Raw genomic sequence first — 25,534 nt, 5'->3', positions numbered from 1 at the left:
TTCGAAAAATGAAAGTTTTAATATATCTAATAATGCGTAAAACAACTCCCATATGGACAGTGGTAGGAGCACGTTGAAATTGGCTTGCTGTGTGAACAACATGCACAATGTCAGGTCTTGTAATTTGTTGGATTTTCAAGTGGTTCTCCATCATCAATCTTCATTTTGACATTTACAACTTCGGGAGTGTCAACCTGTCCTCCATCAGAGATACCAGGCTTATCAACAATATCTAGAGCAAATTTAGATTGAGTTAGTAAATAGCTTCTAGGAGAATAAACAACTATTCCAAGAAAGAATTTTAGAAAATCCAAGTCACTCATTTCAAAGTGTGTTTTGAGAAACTTTTTAATATTGTCAATTCCCTGTTTATCACTTCCAGTGATGATCATGTCGTCTACATAGAGGAGAAGAATAGTGATATCTACATCAGAATTCTTAACAAACAAAGCTGTGTCAGTAAGACAAGATTGAAAACCAAAATCATGCATAACTTGACTAAACTTATCATACCAAGTTTTTGGGGCTTGCTTAAGTCCATGCAAAACCTTATTTAAACGAAGAGTTTTTTTTTTAGAAATATTGATGCCAGGTGGTGGGTCTATGGAAGGCTTTAATTTAAAAATGTATTTTTGACATCCATTTGGTATATATGCCATTTCCTTATAGAAGCAAGAGCTATTAGGATCCTTACTGTGGTTATTCTAGCGACTGGGGCAAAAGTCTCTTCATAGGTTATTTCATATTCTTGAGAATAGCCTTTGACAACTAATCAGGCTTTAAACCTCTCAAGAGTGCCATCACTCTTGGTTTTAACTTTGTACACCCATCGACAACCTATAGGCTTTTTGTCTATTGGAATATCTTGAATGGTCTAGGTATTTGCTTTTTATAAGGCTTTCAATTTTGTTGTCATAGCTTTGACCCATTCAGGTTGTTCTTTTGTTGCAACATAGTTAGAGGGCTTTTTGTAGGAGTGTATCAAGGCAATGTATGCTTGATATTTTGGTGAAAAAGACTCATATGACAATTTTCGAGAACTTTTGACAATCTAGATGTCTTTCTGGTTGATATTTGTTCTTGTTCTTTAGTATATTTTTCGAGAGCACGTGGTTTTTCTAAATTTCCCCACCTAGAGTATTGAATACAACCTTGATCATCACTAAATGGTTCTATACTTATCATATCATTTTGTTCATCTTGACCTTCATTAATATCACCTTCATCAATCTTTGGAACTAAGTCAAACAAAAAAGAGTACTCAACTTTTTTCGTAGGATTCTTACTGAAGGAACTTTCCTTTTCTAGGAAGGATACATTCCTTGATACATATAGTTTTCTAGTTTTAAGGTCAAAACATTTATAGCCTTTTTGGTGACTTGCATATCCTAAAAAGGCACAAAGAATTGCACGAGGAGAAAATTTATCATTTTTATCTATAAAAACAAAACATTTACACCCAAAAACCCTCAGTTTAGAGTAATCTAGAGTTTGCTTAAAAAGTTTTTTCACAAGAAAGATATTGTTTAGTCAAGAAGATGACATTCTGTTAATGAGATAAACCATTGTTAGAGTGGCTTCGGCCCAACAATTTTTTGGTACTTGATGTGTAATGAGTAAAGTTCTTGTTGTTTCTATAATATGCCTATGTTTTCTTTCAGCTAAACCATTTTGTTGAGAAGTATAGGGACATGACCTTTGATATGTAATACCGTAGAAGTTCAAATAATCTTTAAATTCTTTTGACAAAAACTCTCCCTGAATTAGTGCAAAAAATTGAAATATCATTCTTAAACTGATTTTTGACCAGATTATGAAATATTTGAAAATGTGAGAAAACTTTAGATTTATGTTTAAGAAAATAAATCCAAGTATGTCTTGTAAAGCCATCTATAAAAATTACATAATACATCAAACCCCCTTTTGATATAATAGGTGCGGGTCCCTATACATCCAAATGTATTAACTCAAGTGGTCATGAAAAAGTAATCTTTTTATTTTTTCAAGAATACATTGTTCACATGAAAAGGTTTCAACAATAACAATAACAATAACAACTACGCCTTCATCCCAAAACAATTGGGGTCGGCGATATAAACCAAAAAAGAAAATCATTCTGGGTCTTCCACATGAATCCTTCTCCTCCATTCATTTCTATCTGATGCCATGTCCTCAGTGAGGTTCAAAGCATTCATATCCTTTCCTATCATCTCCATCCAAGTCTTCTTAGGCCTACCCCGACCTCTTTTAACTAATATATTTTCCCATTTCTCCATCCTTCTAACTGGAGCATCATTAGGCCTTCGCCGAATATGTCTAAACCACCTTAAACGATTCTCTCTCATCTTATTTTCAATGGATGCAACGCCTACCTTCTTACGTATCTCCTCGTTTCGAATCTTATTTTTTATTGTATTTCCACACATCCATCTCAGCTACACTCATTTTTTGAATATGATGTCTCTTGGCAGCCCAACATTCCGTACCATATAGTAAAGCGGGCCTAATTGTCGTCCTATAAAACTTTCCCTTCAACCACAATGACATTCTACGATCGCACAACACTCCAGTTGCACTTTTCCATTTCATCCACCCAACCTTTATTCTATGATTTACATCTCCATCAATTTCTCCATACTTTTGAATGATAGATCCCAAATATTTGAAACAGTCATCCACCAATATTTCTTGCTCACCAAGCTCACTACACTCCCATCACTACTTTGTTGCTTACTAAACCGACATTTCATATATTCTGTCTTACTCTTATTCAACTTAAAACCGCTTGCTTCCAATGTTTGTCTCCATAATTCTAACTTAGCATTAACCCTAGCTCTAGACTCATCAATCATAACAATATCATCAGCAAACAACATACACCACCACACATTTTCTTGAATTGATCTCGTAAGCTCATCCATCACTATAGCAAATAGGAAAGGGCTTAATGCAGATCCTTGATGTAACCCAACCGTTATAAGAAAATTGGTTGTCACGCCTCCATAAGTGCGGACATGAAAAAGTTTCAAAATTACAAAAATTTTCTATTTTTGAAAAAAACTTGATGTTGGATATACTAGGATGACCAAGTTTCTCGTGTCAAAGATCCAACTCTATTTTCTGGACATTATAACATAATGTACTCTTGGGTATTTTCCAAACAATCTATGTAGTACAAGCCTCCTTCTCTATGACCTTTCCCAATCAGCTTCCCTAACTGGTGATCTTGCACTCGACAACCACAAGAGGAGAAGAACACATTATATCCATGGTCAAATAATTGAGACAGATAAAAGGTTTAGGTTAAGTTTAGGAATATATCTAATTTGTAGAATACAAAATCCTTTTGAGTTTTGAGAAATATTTTCAAAATTTCCTATTTCCTTGATTTCAAGAGATATTCTATCAGCGGTAAAAACATTCGACCCATTATGTTTGGTGTCATACGAAAAGATGCACCTAAGTCAAGGAGCCAAAAAGATTTACCAGGATCGGGGATGTTGACAGAGGAAACAACAACTCCAGTGGATGAAGATGCTCCTTTGAGTAGTGGTTGAAGTGCCTCCACTAGTTGAGTTAAGGACATGCTTTCAATGGATGTCATATTTGAATCTTGTAGAGATTCAACCGAAGCGACCTTCTTTTCATTAAGTTTCTTCAATTTTGGACAATAAGTCTTTACATGTTTCAGTTCTCAACAATAGTAACGAATGACTTTTCTTTTCTCAAAATCATTTTCTTGTTTCTCATCATTAGTCCTCCCATAGTGTGGAGGCTTTGTATGTACGAACATGATTTTTCGGTCTAGATACTGCTAGAACCGAGTCATCATCACTTTTAGAGATATTCTTTTTGAGCCTATTCTCTTCCATGCTCAATTCTTCTATTGTGTCTTCTATGAAAGACACCTTTCCTCGATGAAGAAGAATGGATTTGGTTGATTCAAATTTCGATCTTAACCCACTAATAAAATGAAAGAAGTGCTCTGCATTTATTTGATGTTGGCGAAGTTCTATATCTTGTGGACATTGCCACTTAGGTTCTAGGAGAATCAATTCTTTTCATAATTCGGATAAACTATTATAATACTCCTTAATGCTCTTATCCTCTTGAACCATGTTTCTAAATTTGTCTTGTAGGTTGCACACATGTGCAATGTCTTTAAGAGAATACATTCTCTTTTAGATAATCCCAAGCATCATTAGTATGCTCAAATTTTGCAAGATTTGAACATTTTTTGATGTCAACACTACTTATGAGCCAAGAGATAATCTTGGCATGTCCCATTCTCTATTCATTTCACTTTTTTTTTAAGTGATAATGACTTTATTTTTCTCAACCTATGTGAGAGGTATTTCTTTCTCTCCTTCTACCTTTGTAAGGATTAATTTAGGTTCCAAATTGGTTCCATCACCTCTTCCCCACAACCCTTTTCCCTATATAAGGTGCTTCATAATCGAAGCCCACGTAACATAGTTTGAATCGTTGGGTTTAATGGTGACATTATCATTGTCATCCATTTTACAAGGTTTGGATAAAGAAATAACAATGGAAAGAAAGAAGAGTAGAGAAGAAGAATAGAGGAGAGAATATGTACTCCACCACGGATAGTGAGTACGACTGCTCCTCCAAGCTCCCAAGCTTTTGCACGATCACAATTTCACATACACTTGAAAAGACCGGTCTCTTTTTCAAACTTTGGGTGGCATGCTTCCCGATGCACCAAAAAGAATAGCTTGATCACTACTGAGCTCTGATATCATGTAAGAAGATGAGTTCTTAGATTATCACCAAGCGAATCTTTAAATGGAACCACCAAAAGGATTATTCACATGAACCACAAGGATTCATACACAATACCCAAGAAAGGGTATACCACAACAAGAGGAAAAAATATGATTTTATTGATTAGGAAAACACCCCACCAAAAGCATGAATTACAAGGGGGTAAAACCTCATATTTATAATACAAAGGGAAGAAGGAAGGAGGGAGTCGTTGGGCTCCCAATGGCTCTAAATAGAGCCGTTGGGGGTTCAACGATTCTCTCACTTTATGCTTTTTGACTTTGGTCAAAAAAGCACAAAGTTCAATCAATGTCCAAAAACAAACTAAAAATAAAGAAAACCTAACTAAACAAAGAAACTATCCTAATCCTAACTAATCTATATAACTAAACTAAAAATATGAGATTACATAGGATGTTATGTTACATTATTTAACAAGGGGTTGAGGCAGTTTTGTAGTATCATACTAGAATAAGAACATTTTGGTCATTTCACTTGAGACATCATATTTCTCTCCACAATTATCATATATCATATATTTTTATGTTTATACTATTAATGATGTAGTCTTGTGCAAATGTTGTATGTGTGGTGGTTGTATGAAATACGTACACAATGCAAGTATCCCGAACTGAGCCTTCAGAACGGGGTATGTGTAGTGCAGAACTCTACTGAGTGGAAAATGCATCAAGTGTAGGAACGTGCAGTATGCGTTGGGCTGATCGATAGCGTGCGGTGGTAGCATGGCATGCAATAGGCAACTGTATCGTCATTGATGCGACAATGTGTGTGGCGGAACAAACGTGGAGCGTTGTTTGATTAAGCATTATGCCAACAGATCAAACATGGGGCATTTTTGTCTTTCTATATGTAATAATAGTTGTTTATTAGAAACAACTATTTTGTTTCTTTTTCCTTTTTATTTTAACTTTTTTTCCTTGCATTGGGGCCCCACTCCATAGAGTAACAGTCATAAATATGACCGTTGGGCGCTCCCCAACGACTCTACGAAGGGGAGCTCCCAATGGTGTCCCCTTCTTTTTTTTGTATATAAATAGGAGAGTGATCCCCATACATTGTTCATTCCTTTTTCCCATCTCTTTTCAATAATGTTTACTTTTTATTAGCTTTTGGCATTGTCCCTTATTAGTTTTTTTGTTTTTGTCCATTCTTGGACTTGTACGTGCTTTTGCACTTTGTTATTTGTAATTTCACATACTTCATTACAAGACAGATATGCATGAGATGATGCGTGAGATCAGCTTTTGCTTAGGTCGTTGTGCACGGGGTGGTGCACAGGGCCAATGAAATGATTCGATACACGAAAATGACCAAATGTGAGGCCTTTGGCCGTTAGGCTGGTCAGACTGGGCAGTCTGGCGCCGCACGGGCTCACAGTAAATTTTATGCCTGTGACAACAAGAGCATAGTTTTAAATTACCTTAGCTTTCCTATTATATAAATACTTCTAATAGAAGGGATGTCATACAGACTGGTTGATCCCTCTTTCTTGACTGTCGGTCCATTCTGCAATGATTTCTCTGATAACTCTTAGCTGATCCAGGCGACTTTTTGACTACTAAGCCTGACACATACCAAAGCATTGTAGAAAGCACCACGCAACATTCAAACAACACTTTTATGCACGATAATACTTAAATCATGTGAATAAGGATGGTGTAACTGACAAATGTGATTTTAGGCAGAATACATGCAATCATGAAAGGATGAACTACATAGTGTAAACAAGTGTTGCACATATCAAACCACCTGTTTATGACCTGAATGTTCTATTTAATTACCTCGACTTGTCCAAGTCAATGCTAGCGGTATTTCCTCTTCTTTCCTGGAGTTCTAGAGTAGCGTTGGATGCCATTAAGATACTGTGGTAGTTCTAGAAAGTGGTGCCATAGCACATAAACTGTATCAGTTTTGTTCAGCACATTTTGCATTTTAGATTCTGGTGTTGTTGCTGGATATTGTTTTGAATAAATAAATTAGTTCCATTGCCACGTTGCTTTAAGCATATCTTTCTACAGGTTAGCAGATTAAAAGATGCTATGACACAAATATATCCCAAACTTCAGGTACTTTTCTTTACACCACTTTTTGTGCATGTTTTCTTTGGAGCTTGATAATAATGGTGCATTTTGTTGCACTTGCATTGTTGTTATTCATTACTATTTCAAGAATTTGTGATGATTTTGGAAAGTTGTGGTGTGTTGCCAACCAACAGCATTAATATGATCTCTAAAACTAAGAAACATGAGAAACACTCATTTTTCAAGTAGCTTGGATGAAGTATAAGCTCTTGCCAAGGCACCAATACTTCATATCTCGAATCAGAACATGAAGGCTATACATCTGACAATTATTACCAAAACCTAGAAACAGCTCTTTTTGTGCAAAATTAAAAAGTGTAATCCATGTTTTGATTTAGCACTGGTACTAGTCAGAAATATCTGAGAGAGAACTGGAAAAACTGAAGAAAAATGTTAGATAAATCCGTTATGTGTGCATGTGTCAAAAGTGCAAATATGATAATATATATATGAAGAACACATCTTTATTTGTTTACTGGCTTCTTGTCAAGTAGGAAAAAAATCTAAGTAGATATATAGTTGGGCAATCTTAAATAAAATAATAAATAATAGTATTGATACCATGATTGTAATATTCATCAAATTGTAGATAAATATGTGTTATGTTTTTGCATTTTATATGTGTGAGTTGGCATGAGAGAGATGTTAACATATATATATATATATATATATATATATATATATATATATCTTCTTGTACAACATAATACCCGATAGGGGTGTGTATTTTCTTTTTTTCGGTATTTCTTTTTCTTTTTCTTTTTTTTTTTTAAATTTATTTATTTTAAGCCACATAGGGGGCCCCACCATAGAGTCGTTGGGGGCTACCAACGGCTCTATTGGGAGCCCCCTTGTGTATATAAAAAGGGGGTACTCCCCCTTGTGTTTTTGTTTGTTCTAGAGAGATCCTCCTTTAATAAAAAGAGTGTATCTTTTTATGTGTAACCTTCTTGTAAGGCCTCTTCGTATTATCCCTTAGTGGATTGCCTCTTTGTGTGCCTTTGTGCAAAGTCCATTGTTGGACATTGTGAATGCATGTGCATACTTAATTACATGGTATCAGAGCCACTCAATCCTTGTAAGGTGAAGTCGTGACTCTCTCTTCTTTATTCTCATACTTCCTTATTGGAGCAATGGAGGCCAAGATTGACCTATCATTTAAGCTAAATGGCAAAAATTACATGATGTGGGCATCCGCAATGGAGAATAACCTCAAAGGAAAAAAACATTGGGGTTATGTAATGAGGTCCATTCCGGAACCTCAACTTGAGCTCACTAAGAATGAAGGAAGTCAAGAAAAAGCTCTTGAGGGAGATGCTCGCCTTAAAACAATTGAAGACCATCAACGACAAATGGAAGATTGGGAAAGCAACCATGCAAAAATCCTAGCATGGTTTATGAACAACGTTGAACTCAAGGTATGTGCAAATATTGCAAAATTTTGTCGAGCCAATGAAGTTTGATTTTTTATGAAGGGTAAGTATACCCAAAAAGATCTTGCAAGATAAAGTTAGAACTACGAAATGAGAGAATATGAGCATCTAAGATTACAATAGTGCTCTAAACCCTTTGTGGGATGAGTTGGCTCTTTTAGAGCCTAAATGGGTGGTTATGAAGGATGTGGAGCTTAGACAAAAACAAATGGAACAAGATAGATTGTTTCAATTTTTATTTGGGCTTCGTCCCGAATTTGAATAAGATCCTCACTCCTTCATAGATCCACTCTTTCTCCATTAGAGGATGTCATTGCCGAAATTACTCAAGAAGAGACTTGGCATGTCATGAGTAAAAGTGTGGATGAAGTTCTTGCCGTATCTAAATCTGACAATCATGTTAAGACCTACAAACCTCTCCATTTTGGAAAGCAAGGGAATGGTGGAAGGGAGATGATTATATGTCATCATTGTTATGAGTCGGGACATATCAAACCCGCATGCCCAAAATTGAATAGGACTTTCAAGCCTAAGGTGGCTTTCGTTGAGGAATCTTTCACTAAAGAAGATGAAGGCAAAATCGTGGATCTCAAGGACACACTTGGTCAAATATCCATCGCTCTCCAACAAATCTTAAAGGCTACTTCCTCCACCTCTGGTGCCGCCATTGCTTCTTCGTCACCTCCCAGTACGTATTCTTGGATTTTAGATTCCGGAGCTTCTTTTCACATGACTCCCCATGAAAGTGCTTTAACCAATGTATGCACCGATTCAAAAATATCTTGTGTCTGTACAGCCGATGGAACTTTTCTCAAAATAAATGACATTGAAACTTTAGATCCTAAAATTTTTCAAAATTTCTTTATTCCAAAAGTAAGAATAGTTCCTAAACTAAATCTCAACCTTTTTTCCGTTTCCCAAATTGCCGACCATGAATGTGAAATATCTTTCTCATCTCAAGGGTGCTTTGTGCAGGATCTCCAGTTCGGGAAGCGAATTGGGCAAGGCCATAGAAAGAAAAATCTTTACTACATGAATCACTTGACGCTCCCTACAAACTCTTTTTGTACTTATGTCCAAGATAAAAGTATTGAAACATGGCATAAAAGACTTGGACATCCAAGTTATTCTAAAATGTATCTTTTTCCTTATGGAAACAAATTTTGTAAAGAAAAAAATATCAATTGCAAAGATTACATTTTTGGAAAAATGAAGTCTATTTCATTTTCTGCGAGAACCTTTATTTCAACAAGACCTTTTGAATTGGTGCATTCGGATGTGTGGGGACCATCTTCGGTTCTATTTAAAGGTGGTTATTCATACTCTGTGACATTTATTGATGATTATACTAGATATGTATGAATCTATTTTTTTAATCATTGTGAAAACCTTAATAAGGTGCACCAGAACCGAGAAATATATATATATATATATATAGATAGATAGAGAGAGAGAGAGAGAGAGAGAGAGAGAGAGAGAGAGAGAGCACGTTAATTCAATTAGGGCTAATCCCTTCTAAGTTAAATAAAGAGAAGCCAATATAAAAAAATTACTTACAAGTCCCTCCTTATTTATGAAATATCCAATAACCTACCTTTAAAGAAAACTTAAGCTTAAAACCTCAATAGGACCATTAATCTTAACACTCCCCCTCAAACTGGAGCATAGATATCAATCATGCTCAGCTTGTCACAACATTTTGCGAAATTTGGTCTAGCAAGAGGCTTTGTAAACATATCTGCAACTTGGTCCTTCGACTTTAGATATTTGGTAGCAATATGACCAACTTAACCATATCTCTTACATAGTGGCAATCAACCTCAATATGTTTTGTCCTCTCATGGAAGACTGGATTGTTCGTTATATATGTGGCTGCCTTGTTATCACACATCATTGTCATAGGAGATGATACCTTCACCAGAAGATCATTTAGTACTATTCGAACCCACATTAATTCAGCAGCTGTTTGGGCCATAGCCCTATATTCAAATTCTACACTCGACCTAGCAACCACATTTTGCTTCTTACTTCTCCATGAAATTAGGTTATCTCTCATAAACACACAGAATCCTGTGGTAGATTTTCTATCCACTACAGATCCTGCATAGTCAGCATCAGAGTAAGCCACTATTTCCAGGGTTCCACCTTTCTTGAATAATAACCCTTTTTCAGGAGAAGATTTTAAATACCTGAGAATCATTATTGCTGCATTCCAATGAACCTCAGTAGGTTTATCCATAAATTGGCTAACCTTTCTTACTGCTAAAGCGATATCAGGTCTGGTCACAATTACATATAATAGCTTCCCTACCAGTGAGCGATAGCCTTTGCTATCAACAAGTTTCAACCCTTCTTCAAACAACTGAACTTTATGGTCCATGGGAATATTTGCTGGTTTAGCTCCTAACATTCCAGTCTCTTTTAATAAGTCAAGAACATACTTCCATTGAGACAAAACCATCCCTTCACGGCTCCTGGCAACTTCTATACCCAGAAAATATCTAAGTGAACCAAGGTCTTTTGTAACAAAATGTTTTTGAAGATGAGCCTTTGTAGCTTCAATATCTTTCATATCATCTCCTGTAAGAATGATGTCATCCACATATACCACCGTAACAACAATACCTGATTTAGTGTTCTTAATAAATAGAGTATGGTCTGCCGCCGACCTATTGAAGCCAAACCTTGACATCACTTCAAACAACTTTTGAAACCATGCACACGGACTTTGTTTCAAACCATATATCACCTTTCTCAATCTACACACCTTCTGACACGCCCCCTCAACCTCGAATCCAGGAGGTTGTTGCATGCATACTGTCTCAGATAGATCCCCATATAGAAATGCATTTTTCACATCTAATTGACACAAACTCCATCCGTGGTGAACGACAATGGAGAGAATAAGACGAATGCTACCCATCCATGCAACAAGAGAAAAAGTTTCAAAGAAATCAATACCATAAGTCTAAGTATATCCTTTTGCTACTAATCTGGCCTTGTACCTTTCAATAGAACCATCTGATTTGTACTTTATTGTATATACCCATTTGCATCCAACAATGTCAGCATCCACTGGGGAATCAACTAGATCCCATGTATGTTGAGACAATAAGGCATCCATTTCTTCTTGCATAGCCTGCTTCCACCTGTTATCGAGCTCTGTCTGTTGATAGTTCAGAGGAATAGTTTCAGCTGATAAGGCTGAAATAAATGCTTTCATTTGATTTCCAATTCTGGCATCGGACACAAAATGAGATATGGGATATAAGGTACATTGTCGTGTCCCCTTCTGTAGAGCAATTGGCCTGTTATCATCATCATGAAGGTCTCTGTTATCAGTAGTACTTACCTCAGGAGAAGAATAAGATGAAGGCACTGGAGGAGGTGGAGCTCTACGCACATATACCAATGGAGGATTATGAAACCATGGGGAAGATAAAGTTTGGTTTGGTAATGGGGGCTCAGATTCCAAAGGAAAAGGAGGTACATGAAGTGGAAAAGAATCAGCTGGATTAACTTGCATCTGAGTGAAAGAAAGAAACCCTATCATAGAGAGAGAGAGAGAGAGAGAGAGAGAGAGAGAGAGAGAGATTCCATAGGAAAGGGGGTTCAATCTATCATGACTGCCCTCTCATTCTATTAATAATAAGTGTGTAAAACACTAGGGTACGAAAATACCCATTAATAGAGTGTTAATTTACATTATACATGAACTGGGTCATTATACATGAACTGGGTCTGGACCCGATCCATTACATAAATGGATCGGGTCAGATATATACACAATGAGGATGATAACGACTTCTTTTCAGCCTCCCTCAAGTTGTGCATGGTGTTGGACCATGAACAACTTGTTCTTCAGAAACCAAAATCTATCCTTTGTCAACCCTTTAGTGAGGATGTCAGCAACTTGTTCTTCAGTTGGCACATACATAGGCTCAATCTCTTTGTCTTCAACCTTTTTCCTAATAAAATGTTGATCTATTTCAATGTGCTTTGCTCGACTATGGTGAATGGGATTGAATGACATGTTGATGGCACTTTGATTGTCACACAACAACAGTGACCGAGCAATCGGTTCTCCCATTTCTGTCAGGAGATGTCTTATCCATGTACCCTTGGCCGTGGCAGTGGCCATCGATCTGTATTTAACCTCAGTGCTTGATCTAGCAACCGCCTTTTGTTTTCTACTGCTCCAGGATACCAAGTTTGGCCCAATGAAGCTGCAATAACCGGATACTGATCGTCGTTCGTCTGGATCACCCGCCCAATCAGCATCAGCATAAGTGACGATCTCATGGCCCCCGCCTGGATCTAATTCTTTTTTTTTTGTATACCAGCCCATCACTAACTGTACCCTTTATGTAGCGAAGTATACGTTTGACTGCCTCCATATGTGACATACGAGGTTCATTCATAAACTGGGATACTTGATTAACCGAATATACTATGTCGGGTTTAGTAAAAGTCAGGTATTGCAACATGCCAACTAAACTGCGATACTTAGTGGGATCTCCATATATATACCCTTCTTGTGAACTCAATTTCTGATGAATGACTGTCATGCCTGCTCTGCCGAGAATGTCCAACGTATATTTGTGTTGAGTAAGGGTAAGTGTATCATTTCTGTTATCAACTTCTACCCCAAGAAAATATCGCAGCTCTCCCAAATCTTTCATCTTAAATCTCTGATTTAATAACTTCTTCACCTGCTCAATGTGACTTTTACAATTCCCTGTGATGATGATGTCATCTACATATATCATCAGAAGAGTAGTGACTTCTTGTTCATTGTGAATAAATAATGAGTGATCCAGAAGAGACCGAGAGAAGCCATGCCGTTGTATTTCTAGAGAAAAACTGTCGAACCAGGAACGAGAAGCTTGTTTCAAACCATAGAGTGCTCTCTTTAATTTGCATACATATTTTTTGGCGTCTCGTTCTGCATATCCAGTAGGTTGTTCTATGTAGACCTCTTCTTTTAAATCCCCGTGCAGAAAAACATTTTTTACATCCAGCTGGCTCAATATCCATCCATGTTTAATGGCTAGACTAACACAATGCGAATGGTCCCCATTTTAACTACAGGACTAAAAGTTTCATCAAAGTCTTGGCCTTCCTCTTGTGTGAATCCCTTGGCTACAAGTCGAGCCTTGTACCTTTCGATGCTCCCATCTGGTTTATACTTTATCTTGTACACCCATTTTGACCCAACAACATTTCTGTTCAGTGGTCTAGGTACAATCTCCCATGTCCCACATTCATGTAAGGCCTCAATTTCTTCATTCATTGCTTCTACCTATTTTTTAGAGCTCGCAGTTTGATAGAACATGAGAGGCTCATCCTCTTTACTTATGGATGTCAAGAATAACTGAAAATCCAATGATTTTTTTTTTATAACTTACCCACCTGTCAAGCGGACGTCGAATCCGTGAGGATCTTCTGATATCCATTTGCTGCGAAGCGGATGATCCAGATGGATCCATATTCGTACAAGGAATGAATGAGGGCTCTTTCTCTCGCCGGGTGTACACAATACCCTTATACCTTGTTGGCTCCAAGTCATATGTAACAGTTTCCTTCGTTTGAGTCTCATTGGCTGAATCCTCATGTGACTCCTTCTGACTGCAATTTTCTGGACAGTCTACTTTACTATTGGAGAAGAGTTCTGAATTTAACCATGGGTAGTATACCTCAATGCTGGAGCTTGAGTTATCAGTATCCACCATAGTTGAATTAGTATCCTGATCAACAAAGTTCATTTCATCGAAAATAACATTCCTTGATATTTTGACACGCTTACTCAGGGGATCATAACACCTGTACCCTTTGTAATCTTCTGCATATCCTATAAACCTACATTTTAAAGCCTTATCTTGGAACTTGTGCCTGAGTGAGCTGTCAATGTGAACATAACAAACAGACCCAAACACACGTAATTCATAATAATCAGGTTGTGTGCCAAAAAGAGAGAAGTATGGTGACTTATTTTCTAAGATACTCATGGGCAATCGATTTATTACATGAACTGTGGAGTGGAAGGCCTCGGTCCATAATGATACAGGGAGATTGCTCCCGTGCATCATGCTCATTGCAGTCTCAACAATATGTCGATGCTTCCTCTCAGCAATCCCATTTTGTTGAGGTGTATGAGGGCAAGACACTCTTCTCTTTATCCCATTATGTTGAAGAAAATTAACAAAGTCACTCGAGGAGAACTCACCTCCTCCATCACATTGGAAATTAAGAATGTTGGTAGAGAAATGATTTTGAACAAAAGAGTGAAATTTCTGGAACAATCCAAAGACTTCTGATTTGTGCTTCATAAAAAATATCCAAGTATAACGTGAGTAACTATCAATGAAAATAAGATAGTATTTATTGCCAGAAAAAGAAGTAATTGGGGTAGGACCCCAGACATCTGAACAAATGATCTCAAATGGCCTTGAAGCTCTTTTATTAATGGAAGCAAAAGGTAAAGCATGACTCTTACATAAATGACAATTAGAACATTTTGTATCAACGACTTCTGAACTCAGACTGGACTTAGGAATAAGATTATTCAGGACAAGTTTTTCAATGAAATGACGACCACAATGGCCAAGACGACTATGCCAAAGTCTTGACTTATTACTTTCAGAAACAGTAAATATAAAATCAGAATAAAAAACTTGACGTTGGTGAGGCTTCAAGGATGAATAGTTGGAATGAATGGAGGAAGGTGTTAGAAAGTGGCTTTGAATACATTAGGTTCAATAAAGAACCCATACACATGCACATGAAGTGCGAATAAACCCATTAAAGGGAACAACACGAGCACATAATGTGCTAACACATAAACCCACACAAGGGGCAAAAATATGACATAAAGTCATAAGTTGAATATTAATGAAGAAGAAGGAAGATGGGGGTATAAACCCCATACAATGGAGCATAAGCTCCTCTAAGGAGTAAAGAATACAAAGGGGGAGACCCCTATTTATAACACAAGAGAGGGGCCACCAAGGGGGCTCCCAAAGGAGTCGTTGGGAGCCCCCAACGGTCACATTTGTGACCGTTGGGGGCTCCCCAACGACTCTTTGGGGAGCCTCCCTAGGTGGTGCAAACCACAAAAAAGGAAAAAATAAAAAAGAAAATTAAAAATAAAATTACAAACATATTCCAAATGGAATATGCGTAAAAACTGTGAAATGTCTAAACTACCCCTATGCCTATAAATAGATAAATATATATTTTATATATATAATTAGGATAATACATATGCATATATACCATATATGAATATGTATTATCCTTTATATATATAAAATATATATAATATTACAATTGTCGAATGATACATTTTAACACCCCCCTCAAGCTTTGCGTGGGGGAACGAAAAGATTGAAGAAAGCAAGAGGAAGAATCTCAAGGCTTCAAGAGCCTTCATGACGAATGCCATTGTAAATGTCTCCCTCCAATGTCTTTAACGATGAGCACCTTCCATGATCTGTCCAAGGTACTTCTTTTCCTCTTATCTTCGAGATCCTGAGGAACAACAACAAAGAACAAGTAAAAAATATCTTTGCACTTTACTCAAAAGGAACATTCCTAACAACAACAACAACAACAACAACTACGCCTTCATCCCAAAACAATTGGGGTCAGCGATATGAACCAAAAAAGAAATTCATTTTGGGTCTTCCACATGAATCCTTTTCCTCCAATCATTTCTATCCAACGCCATGTCCTCGGTGAGGTTCAAAGCATTCATATCCTTTCCTATCATCTCCATCCAAGTCTTCCTAGGCCTACCCCGACCTCTTTTAACTAATATATTTTCCCATTTCTCCAACCTTCTAACTGGAGCATCATTAGGCCTTCGCCGAATATGTCCAAACCACCGTAAACGATTCTCTCGCATCTTATTTTCAATGGGTGCAACACCTACCTTCTTACGTATCTCTTCGTTCCGAATCTTATCTTTTATTGTATTTCCACACATCCATCTAAGCATCCGCATCTCAGCTACACTCATTTTTTGAATATGATGTCGCTTGGCAGCCCAACATTCCGTACCATATAGTAAAGCGGGTCTAATAGTCGTCCTATAAAACTTTCCCTTCAACCGCAATGGCATTCTACGATCGCACAGCACTCCAGTAGCACTTTTCCATTTCATCCACCCAACCTTTATCCTATGATTTACATCTCCATCAATTTCTCCATACTTTTGAATGATGGATCCCAAATATTTGAAATAATCATTCACCGGTATATCTTGCTCACCAAGCTTCACTACACTCCCATCACTACTTCGTTGCTTACTAAACCGACATTCCATATATTCAGTCTTACTCTTACTCAACTTAAAACCTCTAGCTTCCAATGTCTGTCTCCATAATTCTAACTTAGCATTAACCCCAGCTCTAGACTCATCAATCAAAACAATATCATCAGCAAACAACATACACCACGGTACATTTTCTTGAATTGATCTCGTAAGCTCGTCAAAAGGAACATTCCTAACAAGGTGCAAAATTTATGCATAATAGGATAATTACTTTAGCATGAAAAGAAAATTTAGAAAACCAAAGTTTTCAAAATCATATATCATGTTTAAAGAGTGAGCGGAAACATATTGCAAGAATGCATAATGCATTCATAAGGAACAAACACAACCCCATAATGGGAGAATAACAAAATAGTCCACTAAGGGACACCACAATAATCCTACGAAGAGGCATAATCAACATATACTTTATTGAATGAGATCCTAAAAGGCCATAAAGAGCATATGCATATATTATCATGAAATGAATTAATACGTAAAGGAATCATTAATGAACATACTTCAAACATGTAATGAAGTGTCAAACAAGAGAAACGAAGTCTCCAAGCATACTTTAGACAAAAAATAAACACAAGAGTTCACAAGGTTTTAAAACCATTTACGAGGCAAAACGAATAGTGTTATTTGAGTAGAGAATCTTACCCATTTAGGAAAATCTCACTCAATTGACAAAAAGGACACATTTTGCATACAAAAATGGCCAAAATACCATGAGCACTTAATATATAGATTAAATGCCAAAAAATCAACTTGATTTTAAAATATGCATATCAAAAATATGATTCACTTGAATATCTTTAAAACACAAGTCATGAATGAAATTTTGCAAATTTCAACAATAGTTCATCCATTATAAACAACTACCTCATTAGTCCTCTAAAACCCATAAATCAAGTGTATAAGCTACTAGATCAAGAATATAAATATAATGCATTAAAGGCCAAAGACACACACAAAGGTGTGCAAAAGAATCTCTTGTCTACATATATTAATACTTGAAATAAGTGCATCTACGACAAGAACAAGAGAATACACGCCAACATGGACCAAAAGCATATCTTGTCTACATAAAAATACACTCAAAACCAAGTATGTTCAGCTACTAGAACAAGAGTAACAAGCCAACCATGGGCTAAAACACAATACATCTCTTGTCTACATAAGATGACACTTGAAATGAGTGAAATAAGCCAACCATGGGCATACATCTCATCGACTAGAGCAAGGACACAAACACTAACATGGACTAAAATCACACACCATGGTGTGAATCAACGTGCCTTGTCTACATAAAATAACACTCAAGACAAGTGTGTTCAACTACTAGACCAAGAGAGCAAAAGCCAACAAAGGGCTACCAACACACGAAAGTGTAATAAAATTCTTGTCTACATATGCTGACACTTAGATAAGGGGCATAAAAGGAGAAGACTTTTGAGGTAATCAAACTTGTAATGACAAACATATATATAAATCAAACCTTGAATCAATAAAACAATATTCTTCAAAAAAGAATACCCATAAAAATAACATTTTGGAATAAACTATGTAAAAGTATCTTCAACAAGATACAACAACCGATAGAACAATATTCTTGAAAATAAATGTGTAAACATACGCACACCAAGAACATATGGAACACTTGTGCACAAAAGCACAAAATCACAAATGTGCAAATGCACTCATAATTTTTATAAACAATGGAAGGTTGGGCAATAATCCCTAAAACCTTGATTTCAATATACCTTAAAACATTTTAAGGTTTCAAACATCATATATCCATCACATTTATATATAATTAAGAGCATCCATAAGATCAATGGCCAACATCAAACTAGTGACACACTCATATACCAAATCATTCTAGAGTCCCAAGGTGCCCATAACTCACCTCAACCCCATCTATAATATGGTAAGTGGACAATCTAAAAAGACATAACAACGAGTGTCACACTCATAATTAGAGATCATATACCAAATCATTCTAGAGTCCCAAGGTGCCCATAACTCACCTCAACCACCATCTATAATATGACAATTTGGACAATCTAAAATGATATAACACGAGGTGCCCATAACTCACCTCAAAAAACATCTCTAATAAAACAATAATAAGGCCAAAACAATGATGCATTAAAGAAACATGTGATGGACAAATATAAATGCCACAAAAAGGCAATAAACACTTTAGGAATAATTTTTCAAAGAAAAGAGGACCTGAAATGAAATCCACGCAGATTCACGTTTCTAACCAAGTCGAGTTTCTCACAGAATCATAGCTGTCGAGTCTTTCACATAATCACAGATCAAGAAAGAAAGGAATCACAGATGTCAAGTTTTTCACATAATCACAGAAAGAAAGAGAATCACAGATAGAAAGAAGATCGAGTTTTTCATAAAGGAAAGGGGAACCTGTACTTAACATTTCCAGATTTACGCTGATAGATCCACCCAGATTCACGCTGATAGACTCACGCTGATAGATCCACACAAATTCACGTTGGCAGCCCTTCACTCCCAGATTCACGCTGCTTTGAGATCCACGCAGATTCACACTGCTGATAGATCAAAGCAGATTCACGCTGCTGATAGATCAAAGCAGATTCACGCTGGCAGCCCTTCACTCTCATATTCATGCTGCTTTGAGATCCATGCAGATTCACGCTGGCAGTCCTTCACTCCCAGATTCACGCTCTGATACCATGAAAGAAAGAAACCCTATCATCGAGAGAGAGAGAGAGAGAGAGAGAGAGAGAGAGAGAGAGAGAGAGAGAGAGAGAGAGAGAGAGATTCCAGAGGAAAGGGGGTTCAGTCTATCGTGACTGCCCTCTCATTCTATTAATAATAAGTGTGTAAAACACTAGGGTACGAAAATACCCCTTAATAGAGTGTTAATTTACATTATACATGAACTGGGTCTGGACCCGATCCATTACATAAATAGATCGGGTCAAATATATACACAATGCGGATGATGACAACTTCTTTTCACTGAGTGCCAGTGCTAGAGTAATATGGAATGGATTCCAAGAAAGATACATCCGCACTGACATACTCTCGTCGAGAAATTGGATCATAATATCTATACCCCTTTTGATTTTTTGGATAACCTATAAACATGCATTTTGTAGCTTGAGCAGATAATTTATCACGGTCAGGTCCAAGTTTGTGCACAAAACAAATACACCCAAATATTTTAGGAGAGAAAGAGAAGAGTGGGGCATTAGGATTTAGGATATGTAGCGGAATTTGATCTCCTATGGAAGATGAAGGCATGCGGTTGATCAGATAACAAGCAGTGATAACTGCATCACCCCAATATAACGCAGAAACATTGGATTGAATCATAAGGGTACGTGCGACATCAAGAAGGTGCCTGTGTTTTCGCTCAGCCACACCATTTTGTTGAGAGGAATAGGCACAAGTAGTTTGGGGTAGAATGCCATGGTCTTGATAAAATTGCAACAAGGCTTTTGTTTTGAACTCAAGAGCATTATCAGTGCGAACAATCTTGACAACAGATTCAAATTGAGTTTTTATTTCAAGAATTAAGGATTTGATAATACTTGGAACTTCAGATCTTTCTTTTATTAAAAACACACATGACAACTTCGAGAAATCATCAACAATAACAAGATAATAACAACATTGAGTCCTGGTAGGAATCTTACTAGGACCCCATACATCTGCATGAAGAAGTTCAAAAACCTTATGACTAGACTGACTCTGACTAGAAGGGAACGAACTACGATGATGCTTGCCCAACTGACATGCTTCACACTGAAATGATGTAGTAGAAGGAATTTGAGGGAAAACATAACGAAGCTTTGACAATGAAGGATGACCAAGTCAACGATGCCACTGAACAGGGCTGGAAGAGTGTTCTACTGCAGCATAAACATTGCCCACTGGATGATGTAGGTAGTAGACTCCATTTTCTTCATAGCCTCCACCAGTCTTCTTCTCCGTCAGCAAATCCTGAAAATGACAACCCATCGGGTCAAATATCACTCTACATTTTAGTTCTTTGGTAAGACAACTAACAGAAAGTAAACTTTGAGGGAATGAGGGAGCATGAAGAACATTTTTCAATTACAAGGAAGAGGATATAGAAATATTTCCCTGACCAACAACAGGTGAGGAGCTCCCTGGTAAGACAACTAACAGAGAGTAAACTTTGAGAAAATGAGGGAGCATGGAGAACATTTTTCAACTGGAAGGAAGAGGATATAAAAATATTTCCCTAACCACCAACAGGTAAGGAACTCCCATCTGCTAATGAGACTCCTCGATGAACAATAATATCCTTTAGATCTGAAAAGAAAAGCGAATTCCCACACAGATGTCTGGATGCACCAGAGTCAATAATTCACTTACTATCATTCAGATGAAGATGATCTCCTGTTGAGTAGGCCACACCAGCTACAGGAGAAGAGGAGCTTGAAGGACGACGAGCTATCAGCTCATCATATTCTGCTCGACTAGACTATGTGTCATTTGCAGAGGTGTTATCATTCGTATTTGCTATCTCTAGTGTAGTAACACTAGCTTTTGGAACATTAGACTTTGATGCAGAAGAGGTTGGTCGTCCATGCTTATCCCAACAACGATCTTCTAAATGTCTAGATTTTTCACTGAAAGTATATTGAAGTTTGCCTCTGCCTCCCATACCTCTTCCACGTCCTCGTCCTTTAATATTTTAAAAATTTCCACGTTCATAACCAGATGGGACAGCTAGAGCAGATGACTGGGGCATAGGTTGAGATTGTGGAAGAGAAATCACAAGTCTACTCAGACGATTGTATGCATCAGCAAGAGTAGGTACATCGGATCCATTTAACATTTGGATTTTTGCAACAGAGAATTCTGAAGATACACCTGTGAGAAATCGAGCAACCATAGTCTGTTCCTGATGATCCTTTTGCTGCGAACAACAAAGAGGCCTGTGGGCATTGAGTCTTTCAAATGCTACTTTTACTGAGGCATAATACTGAGCCAAGGTCTGATCTCCTTGCTGCAAATTGTATATCTCCTGTTTGACTTGCAGGATACGACTCACATTAGTCTCTTGAGAGTACGTATCTCGAAGATTGTCCCACATCTGTTTGGCTGTATTATAGTAAATTAATCCATCTGCAATATGAGGTTCGACATTGTTCATGATCCATGACATAACTATGTCATTATCTTTGTCCCAAATAATATATTTTCCCACCTTTTCATTAGGTTCAGTTTTCAACAAAATGTGTTTTCTACGATGTCCAGATACCGACATCATAAAAGTTTTGGACCACCTGGCATAGTTTGTTTCATTCAATCTCACAGAAGAACCATACGAGAAGGGGTTTGCAAATCCCTTATATTCCCCACTAGTTTCAATTTTGGAATCAAATTTCGAAACTTCACCCATAATAAAGAGTACTCACACGGTGATACAATTGCAATTAACCAAAAGAAATTCACTTTATTAATCTCTCAGATTGAATCTGGGATGTTTATCAACCACACACGACTATTTTAGGACTTAGTGTTGAATTAACTGTTTCAGCTGATACAGGAACAACATGTTCATCAACCACACACTTTCAGATGATACAAGAACCGCGTGTTTTATGATCACGCAACAACCACTTTCACGACACACTTTCAGCTGATACAGGAACATCGTGTTTTATGATCACGCAACAATCACTTTCACGACCACACAAGGCTATTTCACCACATCAGAATTGAATTCACGCCAACAGAGACAACGTTTTTCACGATCTCATTGGGTTATTCAACCCACATCAGAACCAATAATAAAAATCAGAAACGTAGATCTGAAAAACTAGAACAAAATCAAACTCGGCATCCATTATGGGCAGTTGTACTCCCACAGTAATCCCACGACATAAAAAATGCTCCCACAAAACAGGATTTACATAAAAAAATTTATTTGCTCGCAATACCCAACTATGCCGCAACCCGATCCAGTTAACATATGTATCACCGTGACCTTTAGATCTGATTACAGATCTGTGTCATGACATTAGTCAGACATCAGATCTGTGATCAGATCTATTGCAATTAGAAGACAAGCAAAGATACACACACCTGTTTACAGTTTAATTTTTTCGGGCCTTTTTTGATGTAGATCAATCACGTGTTCACGCTCCCGAGATCCACCGCTCTGATACCTTGTGAAAACCTTAATAAGGTGCACTAGAACCGAGGCAGATAGATAGATAGATAAATAGATATATATATAGAGAGAGATCGGCTGTGAGAGGAGAGAACACATTAATTCAATTAGGGCTAATCTCTTCTAAGTTAAATAGAGAGAAGCCAATATAAAAAAAATTACTTACAAGTCCCTAATTATTTATGAAATATCCAATAACCTACCTTTTAAGAAAACTTAAGCTTAAAACCTCAATAGGACCATTAATCTTAACAATCACAAATCAGAAGTCTTTAACTATTTTAAAGAATTTTGTGCAAAAATTCAAAACCAATTTCAATGTCACATATCCATTCTTAGATCTGACTCCAGTGGAGAATATTTGTCAAATGAATTTCAAACTTATTTAAAACAATATGACATTTGTCATCAAAGATCATGCCCAAGAACTCCTCAACAAAACGGTCTAGCGGAAAGAAACCATAGGCATATTTTAGAAACCACTAGATCATTACTTATTTCTAAAAATATTCCTATAAGTTTTTGGGCCGAAGCCGTGTTAACATCCACTTACTTTATCAATCGAATGTCGTTCTCAAAATTAAATAACATCTCTTATGAAAAACTTTTGAAAATAACACCCGATTTCAATCGTCTTCGTATTTTTTGGATGTAAATGCTTTGTTCTCTTACATAAAAGAGATAAATTATCACCAAAGGCAATTGAATGTGTATTTTTAGGATATGGTAAAAATCAAAAGGGCTATAAATGCTTTGACTATAAAAACAATAAGTTATATGTCTCAAAAGATGTGACCTTTTTAGAAGATGAGAACAAATTTGAAGTATTAGACAAACAAAATGAAATTAAATATATGTTTCTAAATGGTCTTTTAGAAGATATAAATAATGACTCCTTAAGTCATTCAAAAATATTAGAAGATACACATAATATTGAAGTACCACCAACTCATAGTGACAATCTTCATGTTTACACCCGACGTGAGCAAGAGAAACCTATTAGTGCTTTAGAAAAATTCTCGCGACTTAACGAACCTCTAGAAGAAACTTTCCTTAGGCGATCCTCTAGAGAATCAATTTCACCCAATAGGTTTGTCGCATATGAATCTCTCTCACCTAATTATAGAGCATGTCTGATAGCCTTACATTCCTACTATGAGCCCTCACATTACATTCAAGCAAAGAATATATCACATTGGATTGAAGCAATGACCTCACATTACATTCAAGCAAAAAATATATCACATTGGATTGAAGCAATAAGGGTAGAACTAGATGCTTTAAAAAAGGCTAAAACTTTGAAAATAGTTCAACTTCCTCCAAATTAAAAAGCTATTGGATGTCGTTGGGTTTACAAAGTTAAGACAAAGTGATGGTTCCTTAGAACGCTATAAAACAAGATTAGTAGCTAAGGGATACTCACAAGAATATGGCATTAACAATGAGGAGACTTTTGCCCCAGTGAATCGAATGACTAGTGTCAGAACCCTAATTGTTGTAGCATCATCTAAGAAATGACCTATATTCCAATTAGATGTCAAAAATGCATTTCTTAATGACCAATTAAATAAAGAAGTTTATATGGATCCTCCGCCGGGAATTACTGTTGAACAAAGTCATACTCTTAAATTATTAAAAGCTTTATATGGTCTTAAACAAGCCCCTAAGGCTTGATATGATAGATTTAGTGCTATCGTGATTAAATTCAGATTTCGGTCATGTTATACTGACACTACTCTCTTTGTTAAAAGTGCAGGTAATAGTATTATAATTCTCTTACTTTATGTTGATGATATGATCATCACAGATAATGATGAAATGGGTATCATTAATGTTAAAAATATGTTAAAAGATAATTTTGATATGTCAAATTTAAGTTTTCTTAGATATTTTCTTAGCATTGAAGTTGCATACTTTCCCTGAGGGTATATATTATCAGAGATGAAGCTTGTTGCAGATATATATTCCAAATCTAGAATTTCAGATGATAAAAAGGTGGAGACTCTAGAAGTTATCAATGCTAAACTACGGTTAGAGGATGGGGATCTATTGGTAGATCCTACACCCTATAAACAACTCATTGGATCTCTCACCTATTTGACTATCACCAGACCTGACATCGCTCACGCTGTTCACTCTGCTAGCCAATTTCAGCGTGCTCCTACAACTGTGCATATGAGTGTCGTTCTTCAGATCATTTGCTACATCAAAAACACTTTAACTAAAGGGCTATTTCTATCCTCACCCTCTTCATTAAATTTGCTTGCTTATACTAATGCTGACTGGGGAGAAAACCCAAATGACAGAATCTCAATTATTGGTTTTTGTGTTTTTTTAAGAGATTCTCTAATTGGTTGGAGATGCAAGAAGCAACAGAAAATCTTGTTATCCTCTACTGAGGCTGAGTACCGGGCTATGACAACTACTACAATGGAACTTATGTGGCTTCGATGTTTTTTTTAAGATATGGGAGTTGAAATTTTCGGCGCCTCGAAGATTTGCTGTGACAACAAAAGTTCAATTTATATTGCCAGCAATCACACCTTCCATGAGCGGACCAAACATTTAGAAATGGTTTGTCACTATGTTTGTGATGAGTATCTTTCTGGGACAGTTACACTTCCATATGTCACATCCGAATATCAGCTTGCAGACTTTTTTACTAAAGCGCTTTCTGCTCCCCGCTTCTTGTTTC

At 36.8% G+C, this 25,534-nt stretch overlaps 1 protein-coding gene across 1 annotated transcript in view; it reads left to right on the top strand.

The window, feature by feature from the left end:
- Nucleotides 1–25,534, top strand: part of LOC149819272 (general transcription and DNA repair factor IIH subunit TFB1-1-like) — a 120,413-nt gene that overhangs the window by 75,081 nt on the left and 19,798 nt on the right. Inside the window, exon 19 of the mRNA XM_089986370.1 lies at nucleotides 6,825–6,872. Within this exon, the coding sequence (XP_089842496.1) occupies nucleotides 6,825–6,872 (48 nt within the window). The remainder of the gene's footprint in view (nucleotides 1–6,824; nucleotides 6,873–25,534) is intronic.

The sequence above is a fragment of the Nuphar pumila genome, chromosome 13 (genome assembly GCF_984573655.1).
Source record: "Nuphar pumila chromosome 13, dmNupPumi1.hap1.1, whole genome shotgun sequence".
NCBI lineage: Eukaryota > Viridiplantae > Streptophyta > Magnoliopsida > Nymphaeales > Nymphaeaceae > Nuphar > Nuphar pumila.
Note: the sequence above shows the minus strand (reverse complement) of the source record. Positions and strands in the feature narration are given on the sequence as shown.